Source organism: Lonchura striata, chromosome 16 (assembly GCF_046129695.1).
Source record: "Lonchura striata isolate bLonStr1 chromosome 16, bLonStr1.mat, whole genome shotgun sequence".
NCBI classification, from domain to species: Eukaryota; Metazoa; Chordata; class Aves; order Passeriformes; family Estrildidae; genus Lonchura; species Lonchura striata.
Genome location: NC_134618.1, coordinates 1947706 through 1974056, shown reverse-complemented (window position 1 = coordinate 1974056; position 26351 = coordinate 1947706). Strand labels below are relative to the sequence as shown.

General features: G+C 50.9%; 1 protein-coding gene across 1 annotated transcript; it reads left to right on the top strand.

The window, feature by feature from the left end:
- The first annotated feature begins 14150 nt into the window (after positions 1 to 14150).
- ATP6V0C (ATPase H+ transporting V0 subunit c) lies at positions 14151 to 24939 on the top strand. The gene is made up of 3 exons (XM_021529638.2): positions 14151 to 14397; positions 22842 to 23025; positions 24108 to 24939. The coding sequence occupies exons 1-3, from the start codon at positions 14322 to 14324 to the stop codon at positions 24310 to 24312; spliced, it is 465 nt and encodes a 154-aa protein (XP_021385313.1). The 5' UTR covers positions 14151 to 14321; the 3' UTR covers positions 24313 to 24939.
- The last annotated feature ends 1412 nt before the right edge of the window (positions 24940 to 26351 follow it).

Sequence of the window (26351 nt, the reverse complement as noted above, 5' to 3'; positions counted from 1 at the left end):
CATGGCACCGTCCCAGCTCTGTGACAAAGGACACATTGGGAGCAGTGCAGCACATGGTTCTGGAGCAGCTCCCACCCAGGCAGCAGAAAGTTTCTGCCCTCACTAACCCAAATTTTCTCCCCAAAACTGAGTGTAATGACCCAAAATGAGCCTTCCCTTCCTTGGTGCCCTGTGGCTGCCTATTCTAAGCATCTGCCAGCAGCTCCATCCCCAAAAATATTATGGCACCCTGGGCCTGGATTTGTCCTGCCACATCCTGTCCCCAACATACTCCTCTCCCCATGTCCCCAGTGTTGAAAAACATACCAGTTTAAAAAATATTTTATATAACTTTATCCAGGTATGTTCACCTTTGCCCTGGGAAGGGGAGCTGAAGCTTTCTTTGCAGGACATGGTTTCTCTAGGTGAGGTCTGATGGACTCGAGAGGAATAGCAGATTTGTCTTTACAAACAAGCTGTGTGTCTGCTGGTAGATAAAACTAGCACTGAGAGATAAAAGAAACAATGGGAAGGATTCCACTGATGGATGAATGGAAAAAGATACTTGCTTTTACAAATAAGCTTTAGTTTTGCTGATAAATAAAATTAGACATTGAAAGATGAAAGAAACAATGAGGAAAAACCCTAAATTCTGTAAAAATTAAAAATTAGAAGGGAGGGGAGGGTCATACATTGGAGGGAAATCTCTGGTATCAAGCATTCTGGGAAGTCTGTACTCTCAAGTATCTCAGGCAATGGGGAAGAGAGAAGGGAAATGCAGCCGGGAAATTAGAATAAAAGAGGAGGCTGTATCCTCCAAAATTTGGAGACACCCCAGGGGAATGCCTCATGGCCTCTCCCTTTATTAGAATAAAGTAAAAGGACTTCTCTGTCTCCTTTTTGGACATAAACCTCTGATGTCTGTGGATTAATTTTTCTAACAGACTTAATGTACCAACAGACTGGGAGGAGCCCATAGAAACCCAGAAAAATAAAAGGCCACCAACAGAGCATCAGTGGCCATCTACCAACATCTACCCCAGACTCTGCCAGAGTTGGAGACATCTCCTCCGGAAAGGACTTATAAAAAAATCAAAGGATGAAGATCTAATTAACATCAAAGGTGAGGAGATTCGGATCCAATGGGAAACTGAATACTGGGGGTTGCTCAAAACTAGACCAATGAACTTTGAAACACTGCATCTCTATGGGTTTTGGCTGTATAAGGTGTCTTCGTTAGACAAGACAGGAGTCTGTGAAAGAGGGCAAAGCCTCCTGTGCAATGGAGAACGGCAAACCCCCCTCCCTCTGAATTACGAGGATCTTTAAATTAAAAGGCTCTCAGGCAAAGATATGGGAGTGGGAGTAACAATTCTTTACTAGGAGAAAACTAGACAACAATTTAAAAGGAAAATGCAATCGGTACAAACAAAACTAGTGAAAGAAAAAGTCTAGAACCTGAGGAATGCCAGTATCAGGTTTTGCTGGGACAATTGCTTTCCCTTGCAATAGTTGATGAGTTGCAGCTGAAGTGGTGATCTTTAGAAGGGTATAATTTTCCTCTGAAGATCTGGTGGCAGTGGGGGCCGGTCTTCCTCTGCGCCGGGGTTGCCTCTGAGCTCCGCTGCCGTCGCCTCTGCGCGCCGGCTGCTTCGCTGCGGGTGCCGCCGAAGAGAGAGCGAGAGGGAGCTGCTTTCCCCGGGAATCCCGCGAAGAGAGAGAGAGCTGCTTCTCTCGGAGTCCCGCAAAGAAGAGGGAGAGCTGCTTCTCTCGGAATCCCGCGAAGAGAGGGAGAGAGCTGCTTCTCTCGGAGTCCCGCGAAGAAGAGGGAGAGAGCTGCTTCTCCCCTCTGGGTGGGACCCCCTTCATTGAATCAGTCGAAGGTGTATACACAAACCATTGTCTCTGAGAGAGATAACAAAAAACCTGTCCAACCGGTTCGCCTTCGACAGATGGCAAATGGAATACAAGCTTATCTTACAACCCAGGACATTATCCACCCCTTATTCTATTTCCATCTGCACACCATGAAATCTTACACCCAGTTCTCTCTTAAGACCAAGTTTCCCTGTGGTACACAGCGGGTCTCCCCATCTTCCTGCATTACCCACCAAGTGTAACCAGGTCCTTGAGCAAAGACAATCCCACGAATGGGTTGGTCTTTGCCTGAGGTGGGATTAATCCAAACAGTTTTCCCTAAAATACCTTTCATATGTACTACAGGGACCTTATCTCCATCTACTGCGTGTAAGGGTTCTGACTGAGCAGGGCCAGCTCGACTGACAGACCCCCGGGTGTTGACCATCCAGGTTGCTTTTGCCAGGTTAATTTCCCAGTTTCTAAATGTTCCCCCACCAAGTGCCTTCAGGGTAGTCTTAAGGAGTCCGTTGCACCGTTCAACTTTGCCGGCAGCTGGAGCATGATAGGGAATATGATATATCCATTCGATACCATGTTCTCTGGCCCAGGTGTTGATAAGGCTGTTCTTGAAATGGGTGCCGTTGTCAGACTCAATTCTCTCAGGGGTGCCGTGTCTCCACAGGACTTGCTTTTCCAAGCCTAAGATGGTGTTCCGGGCAGTGGCATGAGGTACAGGGAAAGTCTCCAGCCATCCAGTGGTGGCTTCCACCATGGTCAGCACGTAGCGCTTGCCTTGGCGTGTCTGGGGCAGTGTGATATAGTCAATCTGCCAGGCCTCCCCATACTTGTACTTGGACCACCGCCCACCATACCATAGGGGCTTCACTCTCTTGGCCTGTTTGATGGCAGCACACGTCTCACAGTCATGGATAACCTGGGAAACACTGTCCATGGTTAGATCCACCCCTCGGTCTCGTGCCCACTTGTAGGTGGCATCTCTGCCCTGATGACCTGAGGCATCATGAGCCCATCGAGCCAGGAACAACTCCCCCTTATGGTGCCAATCTAAGTCTATCTTTGACACCTCTATTTTTGCTGCCTGATCTACCTGCTCGTTGTTTCGGTGCTCCTCATTAGCCCGACTTTTGGGGACATGGGCATCTACATGACGGACTTTCACCGTCAGCTTTTCCACCCGAGAGGCAATGTCTTTCCATATATCAGCAGCCCAGATTGGCTTTCCTCTACGTTGCCAGTTGGCCTTCCTCCACCTTCCCAGCCAGCCCCACAGAGCATTGGCTACCATCCATGAATCAGTATAAAGGTAGAGCTTTGGCCACTTCTCCCTTTCAGCAATGTCCAGAGCCAGCTGAACGGCCTTGAGTTCGGCGAGTTGGCTCGATCCACCTTCTCCTTCGGTAGCTTGTGCAACTTGGCGTGTGGGGCTCCATACGGCTGCTTTCCACTTCCGGTTCATCCCTACGATGCGACAGGAACCGTCAGTGAAAAGAGCGTAGCAGGTCTCCTCTGCTGGTAGTTGGTTGTATGGTGGAGCCTCTTCAGCCCTTGTCACTTGTACCTGCTCCTCATCATCAGTGAGACCAAAGTTTTCACCTTCTGGCCAGTTCGTAATTATCTCCAAAATCCCAGGGCGATTCAGGTTTCCAATACGGGCGCGTTGAGTGATGAGGGCAATCCATTTGCTCCATGTTGCGTCAGTGGCATGGTGGGTAGTAGGAACCTTTCCTTTAAACATCCACCCCAGCACCGGTAGTCGGGGTGCCAGGAGGAGTTGTGTTTCTGTGCCAATTACCTCCGAGGCGGCTTGAACTCCTTCAAAGGCAGCCAAGATTTCCTTCTCTGTGGGAGTGTAGTTGGCTTCAGACCCTCTGTAACTTCGGCTCCAGAATCCCAGTGGTCGGCCTCGAGTCTCCCCAGGCACTTTCTGCCAAAGGCTCCAGGACAACCCATGGTTCCCGGCTGCAGAGTAGAGCACATTCTTGACCTCTGGTCCCGTTCTGACTGGGCCAAGGGCTACAGCATGAGCGATCTCCTGCTTGATCTGGGTGAAGGCTTGTTGCTGCTCAGGGCCCCAGTGGAAATCATTCTTCTTTCGGGTAACCAGATAAAGAGGGCTCACAATCTGGCTATACTCAGGAATGTGCATTCTCCAGAAACCTATGGCACCCAGGAAAGCTTGTGTTTCCTTTTTGCTGGTTGGTGGGGACATAGCTGTGATCTTGTTGATGACCTCAGTGGGAATCTGGCGCCGTCCATCTTGCCATTTCACTCCCAGGAACTGGATCTCTCGGGCAGGTCCCTTGACTTTGCTCTTCTTGACGGCAAAGCCAGCTTCTAGTAGTATCTGGATGATCCTCTCACCTTTCTCAAACACTTCTGCCGCTGTGCTCCCCCACACAATGATGTCATCAATGTATTGCAGGTGTTCTGGAGCCTCACCCTTTTCTAGTGTAGCCTGGATCAGTCCATGGCAGATGGTGGGGCTGTGTTTCCACCCCTGGGGCAGTCGGTTCCAGGTGTACTGCACGCCCCTCCAGGTGAAAGCAAACTGAGGCCTGCATTCTGCTGCCAGAGGAATGGAGAAAAACGCATTAGCAATATCAATGGTGGCATACCACTTTGCTGCCTTGGACTCCAGCTCGTACTGGAGTTCCAGCATGTCCGGCACAGCAGCGCTCAGCGGTGGAGTCACTTCATTTAAGCCACGATAGTCCACAGTCAATCTCCATTCTTTGTCAGATTTGCGCACAGGCCAGATGGGGCTGTTGAAGGGTGAGTGGGTTTTGCTGACCACCCCTTGGCTCTCCAGCTCCCGAATCATTTTGTGGATGGGGATCACGGCATCTCGATCCGTCCGATACTGCCGGCGGTGCACTGTCGAGGTCGCAATTGGCACGCGTTGTTCTTCCACCCTTAGGAGTCCTACTGCAGAGGGGTTTTCTGACAGTCCAGGCAAGGTGTTCAATTGCTTAATGTCTTCTGCCTCTACAGCGGCTATTCCAAAAGCCCACCTGAGTCCCTTTGGGTCTTTGTAATATCCGTTCCGGAGGAAGTCTATACCTAGGATACACGGAGCATCTGGGCCAGTCACTATAGGGTGTTTCTTCCACTCCTTCCCAGTCAGGCTCACCTCGGCTTCCACCAGAGTCAATTGTTGTGATCCCCCTGTCACACCAGCAATGGAAACAGGCTCTGCCCCCACATGTCCCGATGGTATCAGAGTACACTGTGCACCAGTATCAACTAAAGCATCATATTTTTGTGGCTCTGATGTGCCAGGCCATCGGATCCACACTGTCCAGAAGATCCGGTTTTCCCGTGCCTCTCCCTGGCTAGAGACAGGGCCCCTCTAACACTGGTTATCATTCCTTCCCTGGGCATACATACTAGAGGTCCCTTCAAGGGGGTCTGACAGATCGTACCCACAAGCTTGGTCACGGGAGGTTGAGGCTACCTTCACTTTGGTGGAACTCCCCCGGTTAGAGTTTCCCTCCTTGAGTTGACGGACCCGTGCTGCCAGGACAGAGGTGGGTTTCCCATCCCACCTCCCCATGTCTTCCCCATGGTCACGCAGGAAGAACCACAGATTAGCCCTTGGGGTGTACCCTCTCTCTCTAGCTGGGGATTGTTGGGTGCTGATTCTGGGGCCTGTGACTCTCACGGGTGCTGTATTAACCTTCCTTATCTCCTCCCTCATCTCCTCTTTAAACTCCTTAATCACAGCTGAGATATGAGCCTGCATTGGGCCATTAATCATACTCTCATAATTCCTAAGTTTGTTGGCAACAGAACCTATTGTCTCCCGGTGGGTGTCAGCATTGATCGTTGCAATGAAGGTGGCGTATTGAGATGGCCCAAGATTTGCCAGACTCCACAGCATTTGTCCCGTACACCTGACCTTGTCAGGGTCATTATTGTGTCGTCCATCCCTCCCAAAGAGTACCTCCAATACTGCCACTTCTCTCAGCTGTTGGATCCCTTCCTCGAGGGTCTTCCAGCGCATTCTATGATGGTGCTCTTGCATTCTCTCTCTGTGGATAAACCTCTCCCTGACACTCATTAAGAGCCGCTCCCAGAGAGAAAGGGACCCTGGTTCCCTTACAAAAACCTGATTTATACCCGAGTCCTGGGTCAAGGGTCCCAAGTTCCTTGCCTCACCACCGTCCAGCTGCACGCCTGTACCCATAAGATCCCAAACCCGGAGTAGCCAGGTAGCATAAGCCTCACGCCCTCGTCGCACAATGTCTTTATGCAGATTGCGAAGACTTTCGTACGTCAGGGACTCGGTGATGATAGCAATCTCTGGCTCCCCTGTGGGTTGTGAGGTTCCTCCATTCCTGTCCCTATCTGCAGGGTGCTCTGCTTTCACCTTAGACTTCCTTGTTTCTACCGGGGCCACTGCTGCTGACCGTGACTGCCCTTGTGGTTCAGCTGGAACCTGGACAGTTGTAACATTAGTGGGTTCCACAGCTGTACTATTAGACTGTCCCTCCTCAAGGCAAAGGGCCGGTTTCTCACCAGCTGGGGAAATGCACTCCTTCAGCATCTCTCGTATCTCCTTAACCAGAACCCTCACCCAATCTGGGCGGTTCATTTCTGAGGTGGGCTGTGGGGCAGGGTCAGGCTCTGGAGCAGCAGCATCTCGAGTCTGTGGTGTAGGTGTGAGGGTAGTTATCCAGGTTAATCTTCCCTTATCTCTGAATGCTAAATATAACAGGACTATCAGCAACACCACCCATTGTATGGTATCATTAGCACTTATAAAGGATCTTAACCCTTTGAGAACTGGTGGAACAGACCCAAAAAGATGGTTAAAAGGTTGAGAGAAAGTTTGCCCAGGTGCTATTTCCTCGCAGTAGGTACCGTTATTAAAGTAACCCCAAAAACATACAGTTAACGTGTGATAGCTATGAATCCATGTACCTGCCTTCCAGAGGAAATTAAAGATCCATGAATTCCTCACCCAATTAACCCAGAAGCCAAACTTGATAACAGACACCGTAGCCTTAGTCATAGGACCCATTTTTAGATAAGGGTCTGCAAATGGGAAAAGTATAGCTACGATCACATGCCACCCAAACCAAGGTAAACTAGACCACATGGTGATGCTGAAGATGTTTTTACACACAACAAAACCAAATTACTTAAGAACTGTTAATCCTTTTTCCCTCTCAATGCCCTCGGGCCTCACGTTGATGCGCCAAATTCTGTCTTCGTTAGACAAGACAGGAGTCTGTGAAAGAGGGCAAAGCCTCCTGTGCAATGGAGAACGGCAAACCCCCCTCCCTCTGAATTACGAGGATCTTTAAATTAAAAGGCTCTCAGGCAAAGATATGGGAGTGGGAGTAACAATTCTTTACTAGGAGAAAACTAGACAACAATTTAAAAGGAAAATGCAATCGGTACAAACAAAACTAGTGAAAGAAAAAGTCTAGAACCTGAGGAATGCCAGTATCAGGTTTTGCTGGGACAATTGCTTTCCCTTGCAATAGTTGATGAGTTGCAGCTGAAGTGGTGATCTTTAGAAGGGTATAATTTTCCTCTGAAGATCTGGTGGCAGTGGGGGCCGGTCTTCCTCTGCGCCGGGGTTGCCTCTGAGCTCCGCTGCCGTCGCCTCTGCGCGCCGGCTGCTTCGCTGCGGGTGCCGCCGAAGAGAGAGCGAGAGGGAGCTGCTTTCCCCGGGAATCCCGCGAAGAGAGAGAGAGCTGCTTCTCTCGGAGTCCCGCAAAGAAGAGGGAGAGCTGCTTCTCTCGGAATCCCGCGAAGAGAGGGAGAGAGCTGCTTCTCTCGGAGTCCCGCGAAGAAGAGGGAGAGAGCTGCTTCTCCCCTCTGGGTGGGACCCCCTTCATTGAATCAGTCGAAGGTGTATACACAAACCATTGTCTCTGAGAGAGATAACAAAAAACCTGTCCAACCGGTTCGCCTTCGACAGATGGCAAATGGAATACAAGCTTATCTTACAACCCAGGACATAAGGTTTGGGGGAAATCTTGTAAAAGCATGTGTCATGGAATGATTCTCTCTGCACACACAAGCTATGTGTGGATGAGATGATTTCTGTGGTACATCCTGGCCAGATAATAAAATTATGCCTTGACTCTCTAACACAAAAATGTTGGAGAGTTTTTGTTTTTCCCACAGTTTCAGTGGCCAGAGCAGCAGGAGAATATCCACAGGCAGGAAAATCTCTGTGGCATCCCAGGCTGGCTCCAGGCTCTCTGTGTGGGGTAGTGTCTGCCATGGCTGTGGGAAGATAACAAATACTGCCTGCACTCACAAGCCTCTGGCAGGAAAAGCCCATGGCTGGAAGGCTGCAGTAGCAGGCTAACCCCAGCACTGGGTTTGTACTTCTCTGAGTGTCTCTGCAGAGAGCCCTGGAGCACAGCCCACGTATGGCTCCCAGCCACCAAGCATCCCTCCCACACTGCATGCCCGTCTCACCTAGCGTCATGCCTCCAAAATTTCCTCTCCAGGATATGTCAGCTGTTCCAGGCCCCCATTTGCAAACCAGCTTCCCAAAAACCAGGGGTGGGACATGGTGGGAGGTTGGTGTGCTTCCTCTCAGTGTCTGCTTCCAAGAGCTCTGAGATGCAGTGTAGGGACAGGCTCTGTGCTGGGAAAACCACATTGGCTCCTCCTAGAAATACAAACCCTGTGAGTGGGGACTGAAAATCCACAACAGCACTGCACGTGCAGCCAGTGGGTTGCTGAAAGGTGATGGGGGAAGGGAGCATCCCATGCAGAGCCCACCCAATGCCCAAGAAATTCCTGTCTTTTCCATAGGTGAAGGTGGAACCAGCCAGTGATGCCACAGGAGAGAATCTCCCAACCCAACAGCAGGAGCCACATGACTTCCACCAGTAACTATAGCAACCCAGAGCAAATAAATGCTATTTTCAAACCACGGGCAGAACCTCCTTGTGGGAAGCCCTGGCTGATCCCTACTGTCAGCTGAGTGCTGGGAGCCAGCATGGATGCCCTGTGGAAGGAAGGATGAAGAACAGCAGTGCAGTCCTGGATAGGGCATTTCAGGAAAAGGATGGCAGAAATAAACCCAGCTTCTCTCCACACCATTCCCAGGAACTGAAAAAACTGTAGGAACATGGATATTCTCCCAGCTGCATTCACACAGATGCATGGTGTGGAAAAGAGAAAGATCAGAGGGTTTACATAGGATAGGAAAGTCCTGGACAAAGAGATGAGAAGGGAAAGAGATTAGATCAGGGTAGATGGGGATAAGATAGGATAAGATTAGGATAGGATAGGATAGGATAGGATAGGATAGGATAGGATAGGATAGGATAGGATAGGATAGGATAGGATAGGATAGGATAGCCTCATCAGGAAGTCCAGCAGCAGGGAAATCCCAGGTAAGAGTTAACAGCTCAGGGTGGGCATCAGTTAATTAAGACTCAAATAGAGCAATAGAAACCCCTTTTGCAAATGGCCCAAAGTCCTGACTCGGGGAGGGAGGAGGAGCTGGGGGATGGGCCCCCAAGGCTCGTGACTCCTGCCCTGTGATTTCGGTTATGCACTGCAGGAGACACTGAATGAGGAAATGCTCCACAGAGTTTGCTCCGTGGCTGGCCAGCACTTGCTGCCAAGACCGAGAGCAATGCATCCACTGCCAGTCCTGCATTTCTTATTCTCAATCCCAGCACCAGCTCAGCTCCACTGAGTCTATCAGACCTCCAGAATGAAAGCTCACCTGGGCTTGTCCTGAGCTGAGCTGCATTTTTAACACCTTAACACAATCCCTCATGGCACCCAGGGGGTCAGAGCAGTCCCTGCCTGCCCTGCAACAATGCAATTCCAGACTGGCATCTCTGTACCCAGACCTGTCCCACAGGGGAAGGTTGCTCCCAGCTGTCTTCACAGACTCCTTCCACCTTGCTTTATGTCACGGGCAAAACCACCAGCATTGCCATGGCTTTTAGAAATAGATCCCCTGGCAAACAACCCTCTAACTTGCCAAAAACCAGCTGGGTCACGGCAGGTCAGCAGCCCTGGAGTCCCATATGTAGCATGGAGCAGACAGTGTCCAGCTCCTGCTCACTGGAAGCAGCTGATAGAAGCTGGAGCCCTCTGAATTTTTCCTCCAGGGTGTTTGGTCCATGCACAGACAAGGCCCAGGACAGCAGGAGAGTCATCTGCCATGAGGCCACTCAGAAAATACCCCTCAAAAGGTGGTGGCACCTCTTGCCTGCACTTGCTGGAAAGCCCACTTCATCCTTCTGCTCCTTCCTTGTCATGGGAACAGGCAACCCAAAATTCCTCTTAGGCTTTGTTTGATTTGGTGTGGTGCCATGTGGCGAATCCATCTCAAAAGGAAAAGGCAGCACTGGAGATGCCACACTCATGTCCCCCTGGCAAACGTGGGCACATTGGTGCCAGCCTGGCGAGCACCTGGCTGGGTGAGGGGGTGAGTGCTGGTTGCTGTGGGAACAGGAATTCATTTGGGTTGTTCTGCATCCAGGCTCTGGCCCTTTGCCTGTGATGTTGTGTTCACCTCCCGGTTTGCATTGAATTTTGATCCTCCTTCTGTTGCCCTTTCCCTGAGGAAGAAATACCCCTGCATCTCCACAAGGCAGAAGCAGAACTGGCATGAGGGCCTTAGTCTCCCCGCTGAGAGGGGGCCAGGGGGCAGTGACATCCTGGGGAGGGCTGGCTGCGTGCAGCAGCCATGGGGCCAGAACAGAGCCAGGTTTGACTGAGAGCCCCCAGCCAAGGATGCCATCGCTCCTGGGCCTGCTGGCACAGCTGCAGCAGCAGTGCTGCTGGTGGTGGGAATGCACAGTGCTTTCAAACAGCACTATTGTGGGAAGCACTTAAGTTACTCTTGGGTACCTGCTGCAACATACGGGCATGGCAGGGAGCCAGGCGAGGTCACATGTGCTGTTGTCACTAGTATCCAATTAGTCCTACCCCTCCTCTGGCCCATGTGGGCTTTGTGCAGCCTTGTGTCCATTCACTCCACCGATCACAGACACATCTGGGCCACCAGAGTGGCTTCATAGGCATCTCAGGAGGATGTTTGGCACACGGTCCCTCCATTGGCCTGGTCAGTCCAGAGGGGTCTGGAGAGAGTGAGGAGGGCTGGGCAGTCCCGGTGGCTGAAAGGAGGTCGATGGTCTCGTTTCCAGCACCCAGACCTTCCCTCTGTGCAAACATTTAAGAGTATTGGCATCAGGATGAGCAGGGGGAACCACACTGAGTCCACCATGACCTCCATAGCTCCACCTGGCTAGGAGGAGGCTGAATAAATACATGCCGCAGGGAAAATGTAAAATGCAATGTTTTGAAAAGAAATTTTGTTGCCAAGAGCTTAAAAAAATATCCTTGCTGTGAATCAGCAATTTCAGGTGAAACCCAATTTATTGGACCTTTAGTGCTGGAGAACTGAGACCCAGAGACATTGAGTGAGTCCCGAATGAAGAGCATGGGAGGAGGAGAGGGAAGGATAAGAGGGCTTGGCTCAAGGTGCTGGACCACGATGCAGGGGAAAGGAGACTCGCAGCACCCCGCAGCTCCAAAGGTGGAGGGAGGGAAGCTCGGAGCCCCGCCGCTCAGCCTCTCCGGGGACACGGCACCCCCAAAGCCTCACCACGCCGCACCTCGTGAGCTCGCAAGGCGGCTCCGTGTTGGCGGGGCCGGCCGGTGGCAGCCGGCCGACGAGCGGGACGGGGCCGGATGACCTGCGGGAAGCCGCCAGGCAGGAGGGGCAGCAGGGCCGGGGCTGCGGCTGCGAGACGGCGGCAGCATCACGGCGTGTGCAGCGACGGAGCTGCTCCACCGGCAGCCGGAGCTGCCCCTCGGGACCCGGGAGAGGCACAGGGAGGCACCGGGTGCAGACACAGGGTGAAGAGCATCCTTTAGGGGCCTTTGAAATCCACCCTGGGCCCTGAGTCCCTGCTTCAAATATTGTTGCTGGTGTTGCTCCGGTCTGTTGGTGCCCTTGGGGCTTTGAAGCTCTTGCCCAACAACAAAACAGCACCCATCACCCACGGATAAATTCCATGGGGCAATATCTGGGCTCATCCCCGCCAGCCAGGATGATCATGTTACTCTCTGTCTGGGATCTACACCTTGCAAGGTCCCCTCACTGCATCCAGGCTGGGCACAGTGTTGGGAGAGATGCCCACTCCAGGTGAGTGCTGGTGGCAGCATGGCCAGACCCAGCCCAGGTGAGCACCAGGAGGGCACAGACCTGAGCACCAGGGTGGGATGAGACACCATCTCCCTTGACCAGCCCAAATCTGGTGAACAAACTGCTGATGCTGCCAGTGGCCTGAGGGGTAGAAATTTGCTCAGTGACCAATTGCTCTGGACCATAGATGCAGGGATCGTCCTGTGATAGTGAAAGGTTAATTTGACCTGCTGGAAACACTGCTAGGAGTGATAGCCACCACCACAGAGCGATGACAACGATGACCACACTGAAAAAGAACATGTCCCAGGGTGGAAAAGCAGTAATGCAGGGAGTGGCGCTGCTGGTGGCAGTGATGATGATTGCAGTGCTAGTGGCAGTTTTGATGGGGCGGTGGGGATGCTGGTGGCAGTGGTGGCAGTGGTGGTGCTGTCAGTGACAGTGCTGGTGGCAGTGGTGGTGGTGACAGTGGCAGTGTGCTCCACACATGGGACGCACAGCCCCTGCACCCACCTCTGCCAAGGCTTAGGACAGGGTCCACCCCTGTGGCTCTGATCCCCAGCCCACTGCTCCTCTCTGTGCCTCCAGCCAACCTCTGCCATGGGCCATGTCCTGGATGTCCCCATGAAGACCTGGTGACAGTCTGCCACAAGACAGTCTCCCTCTCAGAACCAGCGTGCCCTGCTGCCAGTCCCCAGCACATGCCAGCCACCTCTGCCCACTGAAGTGCCAGGGCCCTCCTTTGTGCTCAAGCAGCAGCAAGGAATTTGCTAAAGTAAATCCTGCCCTCTGCTTCCCTGTGGGTTCTAGCAAGGCTGAGGTGGCCAGGAAAGTGGCAACATGGGGGAAAAAAGCAGGTGGCCCTTAAGTAATTAAGGAGTTTTAGGACACAGAAAGCTCAGCCAGATTTGTGGCAACGGGAACTGTTAATGATCCCTGAAATCCTAGGTAACAGAATGGCATGAATTACCCTTCGAGGATGGCAGAAGCATCCCCCTGGGATGTTTTGGGATGGGGTTGGCTCAGGGGAGTGCCTGCAGAAAAGAGCAGGTGGCAGAGCCTATGGAAGGATGATACCGCAGTTCAGACCCAGCACACCCGCTGGCGTCCAGCCCAGGGAAAAGGATGGGCCAGAGGCTGCTTGTCACATCCAAGGGAGCAGGATCAATGGGTGGGATGGGAGTAGAACTCCAACAGATGCCACTGGTACTGGACCCTCGGTGGATGTGGAGTGCAGGGGCTGGAAGGCCGTAGAGGGGACCCCAAGCCAGCAAGACCCATGTGCACAGCTGATGCCTCGTGGGAAGTTCACAACAGGTCAGCACAGCTCAGGTGACAGGTCCTGACAGGAAAGGGGGCACAGCATGCAGGCAAGGCACTGGGCCGGTGGCACATGGCACACGGGATGTGCTGCGGAGAACAAGGCACCAGGGTCATGGCACAAGGGACACAAGATACGGCACTTGGAACAGGGCACATGGCAATGGGATGCATCATGGGGGGCGCGGCACTGGAACACGGCACAAGGACACGGGGGATACACGGCGGAAGCCAAGTCCTGGGGCCAGGTAACGGGGACACGGCCCCGGCGGCACTGCAGGGACACGACACGGGGACAGGACACAGGGACGGGACAGGGCACGGGACACACGGACACGACACGAACGCCACCGGGCCGAGGCAAGGCCGCCGCCACGCGGGCGGGGCCGCGGCGGGGCACGCCCCTTATGCTAATGAGAGCTGAATCACGCTCAGCGGACCGCGGCCGCCGGGCAGGACGGGCTCATCCAGGCGGCACGGAGGGGGGAGCGAGGGGAGGGCATCCGAGCCGGACTGCCAGCGCAGCCAAGCGCCGCCGCTGCGGCCTGGGAGCGCGCGGGGCAGCCCGGATGCCGCGGGCCTGGCCGGCGGCCGCGCGCGGGATCGGGAGCGGGATCGGGGCGCGCGGAGAAGGAGCGAGGAGCGCACGAGCGGGCGTCCCCCCTGCCGCGCGCGTGGTGTGCGCCGGGGGCGGGGCGGGCGGCGGTGGTGGGTGCGGTCACGTGACGGGCGGCCCGCCGCCATTTTGTCCTGCGGAGACCGTATTTAGGGCGCAGAGCGCGCGCCGCCGCCACTGCTGCCGGGACGGAGCTGCCGCGCTCGGGCCCGCCGCCGCCCGCCTCCCCCGCCCCGCCCGCTCCCGCCGCGCCTCCGCCATTTTGTGGCCGAGCATTGCTCGCCGAGGACCGGCACCGCGGCGGAGCTTTCCGCCTTTCCCCCGCCCTCTCGCGCTCCCACTCTAGCGGCGCCTCGGCCCGGCCCGGCTCTCGCAGCCATGTCCTCCGGCGCCAGCCCCGAGTACGCCTCCTTCTTCGCCGTGATGGGCGCTTCGGCCGCCATGGTCTTCAGCGGTGAGCACCGACCGGCAACGGGAGGGACCGGGAAGAGGGTGGGGAGGAGGGGGAGCACGGTGTGGGGAAAGCGGCTTCCTTTTCCTCGTCACTCCCCTGCCCCGGCGGGGTGCCATCGGCGGCGGGGGCTGGAATTCTTCGGGCCTGGGGGCACAGCCCCCGCCCCCCCCCCCCCCCCCCCCCGTTCCATCCGGGCTCTCGGGGCAGCGGAGGGTCCGTGCCGTGACGTCACCGCCGGCGGAGCCCCGGGGGGCACGTGACTGCAGCGGCGCCGCCCGAGCCCCCCCAGCCGGTTCCTCCGGGCCCCGCGGGCCGGGCTCTCCCCGCGGGGCTGCTGCGCTGTCGTGCCCCCGGCGCCGGCTCCCCGCCGAGTCCCTGCGGCTCTGCCTGCCCTGGCCCCCGCGGCAGCGGCGCTTCTACTGTGAATCGGATGTGGTTCTTGTCTAAACCATTCCCCGGATAACGCAAGACCAGTTTTTAACGGGATTAAACATAAATGCGCCGACGTTTGGCAGGCAGTCCATCTTAAGAGACATTAATGCCACTGCAGGCAATAGACGGGCTCCTGAGGTTCCCCCCCCCGTGGGACGGGGATGCTGGGGCACGGGGGAAGCCCTGCTTCATGGCCCTCCCTCTGCGTCTCCAGGCAGCGAACTCAGTGCGGTATAAATTGGGTCATCCTGCGGCACTGCTCTTCCCACTGAAGAAGCACAGATGTAGGGACCGTAAATGCTGGTTTATACCAGAAAAACCATCCTTTAATGTATTGTCTGTCAGAGCCTTGTTAAGCCTCCTACAGAAGGTGACTGCTATTCCTGCACAGTATTTCCTGGTCTCTGGTGGGTGCAGACCTGCTGTTCCCTTTGGGATCTAACGGAAGGCTTCAGCTGTTTTTACCCGCAAATACAAGTGTCACAGTGATTTGGAATAAAACAATTAGTAACCAATCTAGCTTTCCCTTCTGAAGGCTTAGCTCATGTCTCCACAGATGTGAGTGAACATGCTTACTGGTCTTTGCCTCCCTTCTAGTATGGAATTGGTTGTAGCTCGAGCTGTGCAAGTGCTGTTGAGGTGTTTGGGATCTCATTTTGTTAATATGGCCTCTGGAATGGTGGTTGGGTCTGCAGGATGGATTTTGGGAAGCTGGTCTTGATTGATGAGTGTGGGAGATGAAATCCTGCAAAGAGTCAAGTGGGCAGTGAATTAAAACTAGTGTTCAGGAGGCAGCTGTCTAGCCATGCTGGTGTGGGCACCATGGACTGGTTCCACACCAGCCATATTTGTGACCTGAATTTTTGATAAAACAAAAGTTTGGTTAGGTATGTTCTCAGCCTTGCTTCGTTTGTACCTGGTGGTGGGATGCAGATGTCCATGCTGAGGACAGTCAGTGGCCTGCCACCTTGGATTTCTGACACTGTAGTCATGCTTGACATGTAAAAAATTTCCTGAAAACTCAATGGTTGAAATGCTGTAAGAGCCCGAGTTGGGACTGCTGACCTACCTGCCTCTTTGCTACTGAAGATAATGGAGGAAAAAACCAAGCCCTAGTTACTTGTTGAAAAATAGTCAACAGTTCACTGCATTTTGCAAAATGGTTCTAAATAGTGAACTTTCCTTCCAAGGAAGGAGTTGCTGGTTTCCTCTTGCAGAATGGACTTTGGAAGCAAAAGAACATGGCTGTGTGGCTTCAGACACCACGTGTGAGTGTGCTTCAGCTGAAATATCAGTGAGGGATGCAGGCTTGAGTCAGCGCTTTAATAGGTATTTGGAGTGGTGCTGGCATGTCTGAACCAGCAGAGAAGCCTTTCTTAGAAGCTGTAGCATGGCAGCATGGTGCTGTGGTACTGCAAGGGGAAGGTTTGAGTAGAGGAATGCAAAGTCGGTGCCTTAGCTGTGTTGAAGGTGTGGTATCTGTCATTTTGCAGCCAGTTTGTTGATAAATCCTTGATGCAGAATCTGTGTCAAGTAGTCCTGGATTCAATGAGCTGAGAGATCTATCCCGACTTCAGCAATGTTGCAATACCAGCAGGTCTGAGCCATGGAGGTACTCTTGCCAGGGCTAGTGATGTTTTCAGGTGCTGGACAACAGGTTATAGATACTGCTGATGGGAAATTTTTTCTTAGATGTAGCTGTTCAGTGAAGCAGTTTGTATTTTTAAGGCAATATGGCAGAAGATTCAACATAGGATAAACTAAAACTTGCAGTGCTGTGTAGCTTTTGTAACAGATATGTTGCATCACAGATGTTCTGATGGTAGTTGTTAAAAAAAAAAACCTGATTTTGAAGTAAGCACTGTAAAACTCTAAAATTGTCCTGGATCAGTGTTAATTAGTGCAGTGAATCATGTCTGACTCATGCTATATCTAAAGATCACATTCTTGTAGAGTTTGTACTTCCAAGACATGTTTCTAGTAAACACGTTCAGGTTCTGCACTAGTTTGATGTGAAAACAATCGACTTGGAGCAGTCCTGTGTGCTATGTGAGCATTACTTGCTGATGGTAAATAGATAGCAAAACTTGTTCTGGTCAGCGAGAGACAAGAGCAGGCTGCTGTGACCTTGGCCATCTTTGAGCCTGTCTGGTTATTTGCAGATTACAACTTGTTCTCATTGCTGCAGTTCCTTATTTCCCATGTGTGAAATGTGATGGGTCAGGTGCTGTTGAGTGACTAAATTATTGTAGCTTTTTCATGTGATTTGAGCACACCAGAATGGACAAATGTGGTGTTGGGTGGAGCTGTCTGGTTCTGTGTGTGCTGGTGTTCTGTGAAAGCTGTCACAAGTGTGCCCACTGTGCCCCCCATGGTGAGTTGTCCTTAGGCCTGCACTCCAGCTGGGCATTCAGTACCTTCAATACCTGCTGCACTGCCAAGCAGCTCGAAGATTTCTCATAAAGAGAATTTTAGCCACTAGTGTTAAATTAGTCCTGTGTCTTCTAATTTTTGCTGCAGTGAAATAGTACTTTCATTTTAAATTAGGGCTTTAGATATCATAGCAGTTGGTTGGCTTTTAAGGGACCTCCATGGTGAAATAGGTGGCTCAGAACATGTAGTTTGATGCAGCTGACAGCCCTGCACAGTCTGATTCTGGAAGGCATCATGACTATAAACAGCTTGCCTCCTCAAAGGCACATTGCACCTGTGCTTCCCAAAATACAGTCTGAGAGGTGGGGAGGTGGAACAGGAGAGCTGCTTGCAGGTAAAAATGAAATGGTGGAGTGCAGCTCACAGTAATTTACTGCTACAAATGAGGGTGCTTGTGATGTGGGCTGGTGTGTGAGCTACCAGACTGTCTGCAGTAGAGATTAGCTTAAGCTTTTGTCCTTTACAGCAGGTAAGGCAGTGGATGGCTAAGACCTAAGTAGCTGTAACAGAAGTGAGGTAGGTGAAATTTCTACAGCTTGAGAATGAGGGAAGGCATCTCAGCAAGAAAATCGTTTCCTCTCAGTTAAATGCCAGTCTTGAGAACATCTGAAAATGAGATGGATTATCAGTATAAACATTGGCTCTGCAGAACACGGCTTAAGCAGTTATGCTGCAGTTTGTACTGTGGCTTCATGATGGATCCCTGTGTCACCCTGGAGTCACTACACAGCCTGCAGGTGCTTCCCCTGTGGTGGGAATACTGGGTGCAGCAGTGGACATGAATGACAGCTGCCTCAGGACCTCTTGGTCAGCTTTTTTCCTTCCTAGAACTGGCCTCTTGCATCTCCAGAGCCTGACTGGTTGCATACAGATGTTGCGAAGTGAACAACATCCTAGCCTGACCAAGCTGTTGGGTACTTCTTGAAGCAATGGTTCGCAGCAGTGTGTGCTTCTCCAGTGAGGCATAACTGGCTCCACTCACTTCCTTCAGACTGAATCCTGTGAGCATGAGGCTTTGGGTCAGGCTGCTGTGGCCACAGGACTGTGCTGGGTGCAGATGGGGAACATGGGCTGTCCCAGGCCACAGCAACGGGACAGCAGAGCTGCTGAGTGCTCTAAGCTCCCCTGAGACCTGCTGGTTGGGAATGGGTCTTACGAAGTGGTGTAACACACTGCTCTGCCTGACAGTACCTGGAATATACTGGTCACCTGGTCTGTGAAACAGGTCATCTTTAAGGTGTTGGGAGGGAGCCTCTATGATGATAAAGATACATAACAAGTGGCTGATGGATGGACTTTGCTGCTTGTAGAAGGACAAGCCTGTGCTCCATGGTAAAAGTGCTTTACCATACTTAAAAAAATCAAAGAGCTCTGTGTGCTGGATCAGACAGTCCAGAGTGCCAGTTGAAGCAGATCCTTTATTTTCCTTGAACTGCTGCTATTACAGCAATGTCTCAAGGAGCTGGTGATTTTTTTTAAGTTCTCAGATATGCTGACCCAAGACTAAAAGGCCTGCCAGTCTTGGAGAATTTTTGATGATGTTGTAGGCTGACAGTGCCAGGCCTGGTGGAAATACCCACACCCTTTCATTACATTATGGAAGAACAAAAACTTATCCCTAATCCTGAAACAGGTGACTCACTAAAGGGTTCCGTGCTTACAGCTTCCTGTAGGGCAGCCTCACAGTTTACTCCTCGGGTTTTCATTGTGGAAACAGGCTTCAGCCAGTGTGATGGGAATTTGCATAGGCTCCAGTACAGCTCCCTTAACGAAGCTTCTCTGTTCTGTGCAGATGCACCTGGGCAGAACAGCAGGGTTTTTCCAGAAGTATCCATTACTGTAACCTGAGGTGGAGCTGTTGAATGTGGTGGGGTGGGAGGGGGCAGGGCCAACCTGCGGGAAGCAGCCTTCTTTGGAAGTGTCCAGGTTTCTGGTATGGCAAAGCAAGGACTGTATTTGACCTGGATGTCACTTCTAACATTCCTCCAGCCTTTTAAGAACAGCCTGCTCAGGGATGAATAGGTTTTGCTAAGTTGATGCCTGTCTGCTATCAGGGAAGCCTGCCTACTGCAGAGGGCAGCCCATTTGATAATGATTAGTTTTAAAAGGCTCCAGATGTAAGTGCTCATCCTACATGGTCCTTCATGTGATGGTAACCAGTGATATCCTAATTGGAAATCTGACTTTTATAACTAGCTTGCTTCTCATGCAGGCAAGTTCTGCGTGTTATGCTCTGGAAATCTCTTGCATGCAGTGTGGAAATCTGCTTTACCATGGTGGGACATGGGAGGAATCCCTATTTTTGAATGGACCAAATGCTGCTGGAGTGTATTATGTGGCTGCTTCTGAGCCTGTTCCTGGGCTGAGCCTGTCTGAATGTATCCACTGGTGAAACTGGATCTGCATTACTGGATTCCCTGACTTGGAAGGCTCCTCACAGCCTCTTTCTCTATCAAGGGAGTGACTTGCATCTGATTTAACTGCGAGGTTACTCTTCTTGGTGTATGACCTGACTAAGCACAGTCACCTGCTGGAGCTGGAAAAGGTTGGTTCTGATGCTGGGCGTGCCCTTGAGCTGAAGAGCAGGATGCTGGCAGAGCTGTATGGAAAGCTGTGGCAGTGGCAAGACTACAACCAGTCTTCAATCTTTGACCCTGCAGCCTATATGGCAAGTGACTGTCTAGTTTATACTTGATCCTGGAGCTGCACAGCCTCACTCCCTCTGCTATCACTTTTAAAGGGACAGATATCGTGAGGTGCCAGGCAGCATATCCTCAGCCCTGAGGGAAGGGCATTTTGCCCCCAGGAGCAGTACATAAATCAACTCTGGGCTGTGAGTTCAAGGAGTAAATCAAGTATTTCACAAGGGGGTTAACCTTTGAAACAGGCTTATTGGGCCACAGTAAGCTGACTGGCTTACTGTTTGGCACAGAGATCTCCTCAAACCCTGTTTACCAAGACTTTGGAAAACATGTCCTTCCAATCAATATGGGATATTTAAATGTAGCATATGAAGTATATGTGCTTCAGTTGTTTAGACCTGCTGTGAGATAGAGGTGAAGGTGTGCAGGAACACTGTCCAGGGTGTCCATAGCCCAAAACTGAGAGGCTGGGTCATGGTGGGAAGCAGATATTGTCTTTGCCACCTTGCCTGTAATACTGAGATAACGTCAAAGATGCAAGAACAACTTGCCAGGCTTGTGAAGCTGCTAGTAAACTTGCAGGCTAGTAAAACTGCCTTGTAAGGTGATGGAGATGTCTCTTGGTTGGGGAGGTGGGAAAGGCTTCCTTGGCAGCCGATGTGCCGAGCTCTGAAGCTCTGTGTGGCCGCCAGTGGGAGTTCAGTAGAATTTCAGTGACATCCAAGACTGTCATGTGAAGACTGCTGAACATAGGCCTTCTTTCAAACTGTGTCTAAAACAAGTTCAAGGCATAAGATCTGACCTCTTCTGGGGTTTTAACTGGGAACTGACAAACTCGTGCTGCACTGCCCCTCCACAAAAGCTTGAACAAGCTGACTTTCCTGTAAGTGGGGTTACAAAATAGCCTTCTCTAATGCATCACTGCATTAATTTCAACACCCTCAAGTAGCTTCATGTTTGGAGGAAGTGATGACTGATTATAACTTTAAACAGTCAACTTCCCTCAAAAGCATCTGCGTTTTTTTGAGAGGTTTGTAAAAGATTACAGACAGGAGAAAAGTAGTTTCTGCTAAATTCTATACCCAGGGTAGACAGTGGAACCAGGATTCAGGATTAGTTCCAGTCCTTAGAAGGTGCTTCATCCAACAAAAAGGTTTCCTAGTTCAAGTCAGTGCTTTCTTTCTAGACTTCCTAAGGACTAGACCCTAAACAGAGCCATCACTGAAGTGACTAAGTCCATGTGCTGATTTCCAAGTTCATCTTATATTTGCAGATAGAACCTCCTGGCTCAAGCTTCCTAAGCTGGGTTCTAGTTCTGAATAGCGCAGAATAGCCCTTTACATCACTTGGTGCCAGTCAAGGTTCAGTAACTTTGCTAGCACAGAACAAATTTGTAGTTAATGAGAGCTTCCCTTCAGGTTTTTGTAACTAAAACTGAACTTCCTCCTGAGAGTAAACTTTGTGTTAGTGCAGTGGGCTGCTTGTAGGAATGGTGTGGTAGGAATGGTGTGGAGTTCTAGTGCCAAGCCAGGAAGATGACTACTCCAAATATGGGCTTTGTGGGAGTGCTGAGTGAGAATCAGGGAAGCATGTATCCAAATTTCTCCAAATACCTCCCAGCGACTCTTCAGGACAAGGTGCACGGTCTCATGCTTTAGTACTGGTGTAAGACAGTGACAGATCTTTGTGGAATAAGCAGGTTTCCCTTGGAGAAACCTTAAGTTTTCTGTGGGTGGAGCAAACTTAACTATTAGGTCTCAGAACAGTACAAAGACTTTAAATGCCCATGGTTTAAGTACATTCCAGCAGTGTTTTAGAACAGCTGCAAGAACATTTTCTTGACAAATAGGACTGACCTCCAAGGACAATCTTGATGGTGTTAGAAAATGAGACTGCCTGCCCTTCCATATGCTTGTTTCTGCTGCTTCAGGGACTTATTCCTGGCTGGCAGTTGACATGCATGTCATCTCTGGATGATGGTGAATACAATAGGAAGTGGAGTTCCCAGAGTACTCCCCAGTAAGGCTGAAAGGAAAGGTGTATTTTCAAGTACTCTAGAATCAAAGAATGAGTTACTTGAGGAAGCTTCTATAAGACTAATACAAAGTTTTCAATGCAGAAGTTACTTAGGAGTAGTGCTTTAGATTCTTCCAGCAGGTCTCAGGTACAGGTGATAAGCCCACCATCCTGTGCAGGTCTCTGCATGCTCAAGTGTTGACAGAGATGATGAGTAAACCTTAGGTGTAAGGTTGTTGTGGTCCTCTATAACCTACAAGCCTAACTCTTCTTTGTGGTTCCAGTGGTTGCATTGACAAGTGTTTGGACCAGAATCCTTCATAGTGAGGTCACACTCTCCATGTGCCAGAATTTTTCTCCAGTGAATGACGTGGAGCAATAATATTTGAGTTGGTTTTTATCTCAGTGTGCCTGATGAAGCTGCAGTGGCACATTTAACTCCAGGGCCAAAGCGTAGGCAAATGGGTTTTGTGGGAGAACAGGCTGTATTGAAGGAGATCTGTGCATCTGAACTCAATTCTGGTAGCCCAGCTCTCAGCTGTGTTCTGCTGGGATAGACAGATGTGCTTTGTTGGGCCTTGCAGTGTGGACTCTGGGAGGGCACAAACACTTGAGTTCCCCTTGGGACTGGGTTTTGGCCCCTAAGCAGGGGCATGGATGGCTGCTAGGGGTGTGCCCTGCTGTGAAGCTGGCCTGGAAAGATGTTCTGCTGTCAGTAGTGTTTGACAACCCCTTTTATTCATCTTTGGAATAGGACTCTGGGTATCACTTCCTCATCCCTTAGGGGAGTATTCCTGGCTGTCATGTGACCATGTTAGTTTTGCACAATCCTTCCTTGTGCTGACTTAGCTGTTCTAATTGCAGCCTAGTGAAAGAAATGGTATTTGGGGATGTGTTTAATGCATTTTTTTTCTCTTCCAGCCTTGGGAGCTGCATATGGAACAGCAAAGAGTGGCACAGGCATTGCAGCCATGTCTGTCATGAGGCCTGAGCTGATCATGAAGTCCATCATCCCTGTGGTCATGGCGGGTATTATAGCAATCTATGGCCTTGTAGTGGCAGTGCTCATTGCCAATGCCCTCTCACCTGAAATCACGCTATTCAAGTAAGTGCTGCACCTGGTGGTTCTGTTTCAGACTGTCCCGTCACTTGCTTGATGCTCTGTGTGTGGGTGGTTTTGGCTCAAGGCCCCAGGAAGGGCTGGCAGTGCTAAATGCTGCTTGGCTAGGCTTAGGAGCATTGGCTGGATTCCAGCTGTCCTGCCAGATGCCTCAGCCCCAGTGGAGTTGGCTGTACTGGTGGTTACAGATCAGTTGGGCAGCCTACTGCTCCTGTGGTGGTGCTGTGGCTTGAAAGAAGCCATGGCAGCACTAGGATAGGAGGCAAAGCTTGTGTCATGATGCCAGACTCTAGGCCTGGATGCACCGGTGTCTCCAAAACTGTCTAAATAGATCTGCTGTTGCCTGGGAGATGCAAGTAAATTATTAATACTGCTTTTGCTTTATGTGCTGGTAAGTCAATCCTTGAGCTATACATTGGGCCTCTAGCAGCTACAGTCTGAAATTTAGTCTGCTCTTGGCTTCTGAGAACACCTGGAACTGGTGATTGTGCCCTCTTGGAATGAAATAATGCTGCTGAAGTGTGACAGGTATCAGTGTTGCTGTACGGGTTGTACCTGTGAGCAGTGTGCTTGGCCTAATAAGACATGGTCTAAAACAGCAGATACAAATGGCCCTTTGCAATTACCAGGTGATTACACTGATAGGGACTGCTCCACAGGACTGTTCTCCTTCTTGGAAAACCAGACCATTCCTGCCCAGTTCCTGCAGTGCAAGACACCTGAATGTGCTGTGGCTGTATATAAGATTGCTTACAGTTGGAGATGAGCATCTGCTAACAGACTGCACAGCACCATGGGACAGTCATTACTGCAACTGGTAGTAAGTGCTGTTCTGACAGCACACTGAGCCTGCTGGTGGCCAGATGAACCCTGTAACTCAGATTGGTGTGTGAGCCACACATGAACATCACAAGATCCTTCACTGCTGCCTGTCTTTAAGTATCAAGAGTTGGGAGTGTTAGTAAGCATTTGCTTTGAGACACATTGGGCTTGGTGAAAGAGTTAGGGGCTTAAGGCTGGGTGTCCTGTTCCTTACCACTGAAAATTCTTCTATCTCTGTCCCACAGGAGCTTCCTTCAGCTGGGCGCTGGCTTGAGCGTGGGTCTCAGCGGCCTGGCTGCTGGCTTTGCTATTGGCATCGTGGGCGATGCAGGTGTCCGGGGCACAGCACAGCAGCCCAGGTTATTTGTGGGGATGATCCTCATTTTGATCTTCGCTGAAGTCTTGGGTCTCTATGGCCTCATTGTCGCCCTTATCCTCTCAACGAAGTAAATGTTGCGGTATGATGTAAAGAGATGTAACAAATCTACGTTTAACAAAAAAAAAAAGCTCCAGAATGAAAATGGTTTCTCCAATGTGTACAGTTGTCCCAATTTGGTAGTTGATCTCTTGTAAATGCGCAATATATGTTAGTGACTCGTCCGTCCTGTGTGTACTTCAATATTAACTTGGATGGGTTGCTCCAGGCCTGCTGCATGGCTTGGGGTGGCCCATGTGCAATTTTCCACCCATTGCTGTTAGTATTTTATGTATAAATATGAACTAGAAATGTAATTTTTTCTCTTCACTGGATGTTTATTTATAAAATACTTGACATGTTCATACATGTATGGAGCAAGGATTTTCAATTTCCCATGCTATATATATTAATCTTATATATAGGTAGATTACACTGTGGGGTAAATTGTAAGTGCAGAGAATTCCTTGGATGTAATTTTGATTCTAAAGATTGCTGTAGTGTCCTGGTATTGGAGTATGAGAATTTTGTGTTTTATTACAGCAATTGTCCGAAACACTCCCGTGTTTCAATAGTAACTGCATATGCTCCGGCATCAGTCGTGCACCCAGTGTTGGGTTACAAACTTCTACTATGTTTCCAAATAAAACTTCCTCACTACATTGCTGTAATGAGTCCCTGGCTCTGATTTCCAGCTCTTGCTGCTCCTTTGGGAAGAGGGTGAGGTTTCTCAAGGCAGGCAGGTTCCTGAAGTGACTGGCAGCATGCCAGAGTAATGCTGCCAGCTCTGCCACAACTTTCCCTTTCTCCTGGGCTGTAGCAGTGTGATTCCCAGCTGCTGCCATGGGCCATATTTGTGGTGAGCAGGGATGCAGGGCTGTGCTCACCCTGATCACATCTGGCTCGGTGTGGTGCTCTGCAACCAGGGGTCAGGGAACTTCAGCCTACACCAAGAGCCAGGGAGAGAGGGTGCAGGATGCAGCCTGTGACCAGGAGAGGAGCTGCCTTGTCAGGAAACAAGCAGCCTGCCCAAGATGAGCTGCTTTGGAAGCTGTACTGTGAATAGTAATTGCCTCTGAAGTACCTCAACAATAGTCTCATCAACAAAATGGCTTCAGTCAAGAACTTGTATTTTTATCTTTTAAATCACAGGACCATTTTAGCTGGGAGACTCTGCAGCATCTACTGAGTGCTGGAGCAGCCTCCTCTGGCCTGAGGATTTTGAGTACTGCCAAGCTTATATGAGAAATGTGTTGCACCTTTTCAGTGGTAAAAGCCAAAATGTTGCTACTCAGACACCTGGTGCTAGCAGTGTATTTGACATCAAACCAAGCTGATGTATTTAGAGGGATGTTTCACCTGGTTGGGAATGAAAATGCATATGTGTGTTTCACCAAGGTACCTGTCCAATAAGTGGTGCAAGTACCATGAAGAGCAGTGGCCAGAACATAAGGAATTCACTGAAGCTGTTTGGAGCTTCTAACCTGGAAATGGCATTGCCTAGCCCAGGCCTGGTGCCACTGGGTGCACCTTGTGGGCGGTCAGGAGTCTGTAGCTATGAGCCAGTTGTCCTGTCAGGGTCAGCAATAATTATTAACAAAGGAATGGGCTTATTTTTTGCTGTTTGCTAGAACACTGATCTCTATGCAGTCACCTCTCAGTGGGCTGGCCTGGCCCAGGCTGGTTTTGCTTGGGCAGTGTTTTGCCTCGTGGCAATGTGAGATGGTGGTGAGGCAGTACAAAGGCATAAGCTGACTGAAGGAAAATCCTGCATGCCTGCTGCAGCAGTGGCTGGCAGAAGGAGAAATTCCTGATCTAAATGGTTTTGGTCATTCTTTTCATCAGCAAAAGTAGTAGACTAAACCTCTGAATTAGGCTTTCCCCAGGGCTCATAAATGTTTGTGGAATCTGTAGGTTAATTGTGTCTCACAGTGACTGCAGAGGGGGCCCTGCCTGGTGCATTGTGACGGCTTGCAGCTGTGGGGTGAATTCCAAACCCAGGCTCTGGAGAGGATGCTGCATCCAGCTTGCAGTTCTGGTGAGAGGAATTGATTTGGCAAGTCAAATTGTATGA

What these genes read in the sequence shown, in the direction of transcription:
- ATP6V0C (XM_021529638.2), top strand. Translation starts at nt 14,322, where the DNA reads ATGTCCTCCGGCGCCAGCCCCGAGTACGCCTCCTTCTTCGCCGTGATG. An exon ending in GGCCGCCATGGTCTTCAGCG is followed by an intron (nt 14,398 to 22,841) that starts GTGAGCACCGAC and finishes TTTCTCTTCCAG; the next exon opens with CCTTGGGAGCTGCATATGGA. An exon ending in CCTGAAATCACGCTATTCAA is followed by an intron (nt 23,026 to 24,107) that starts GTAAGTGCTGCA and finishes TCTGTCCCACAG; the next exon opens with GAGCTTCCTTCAGCTGGGCG.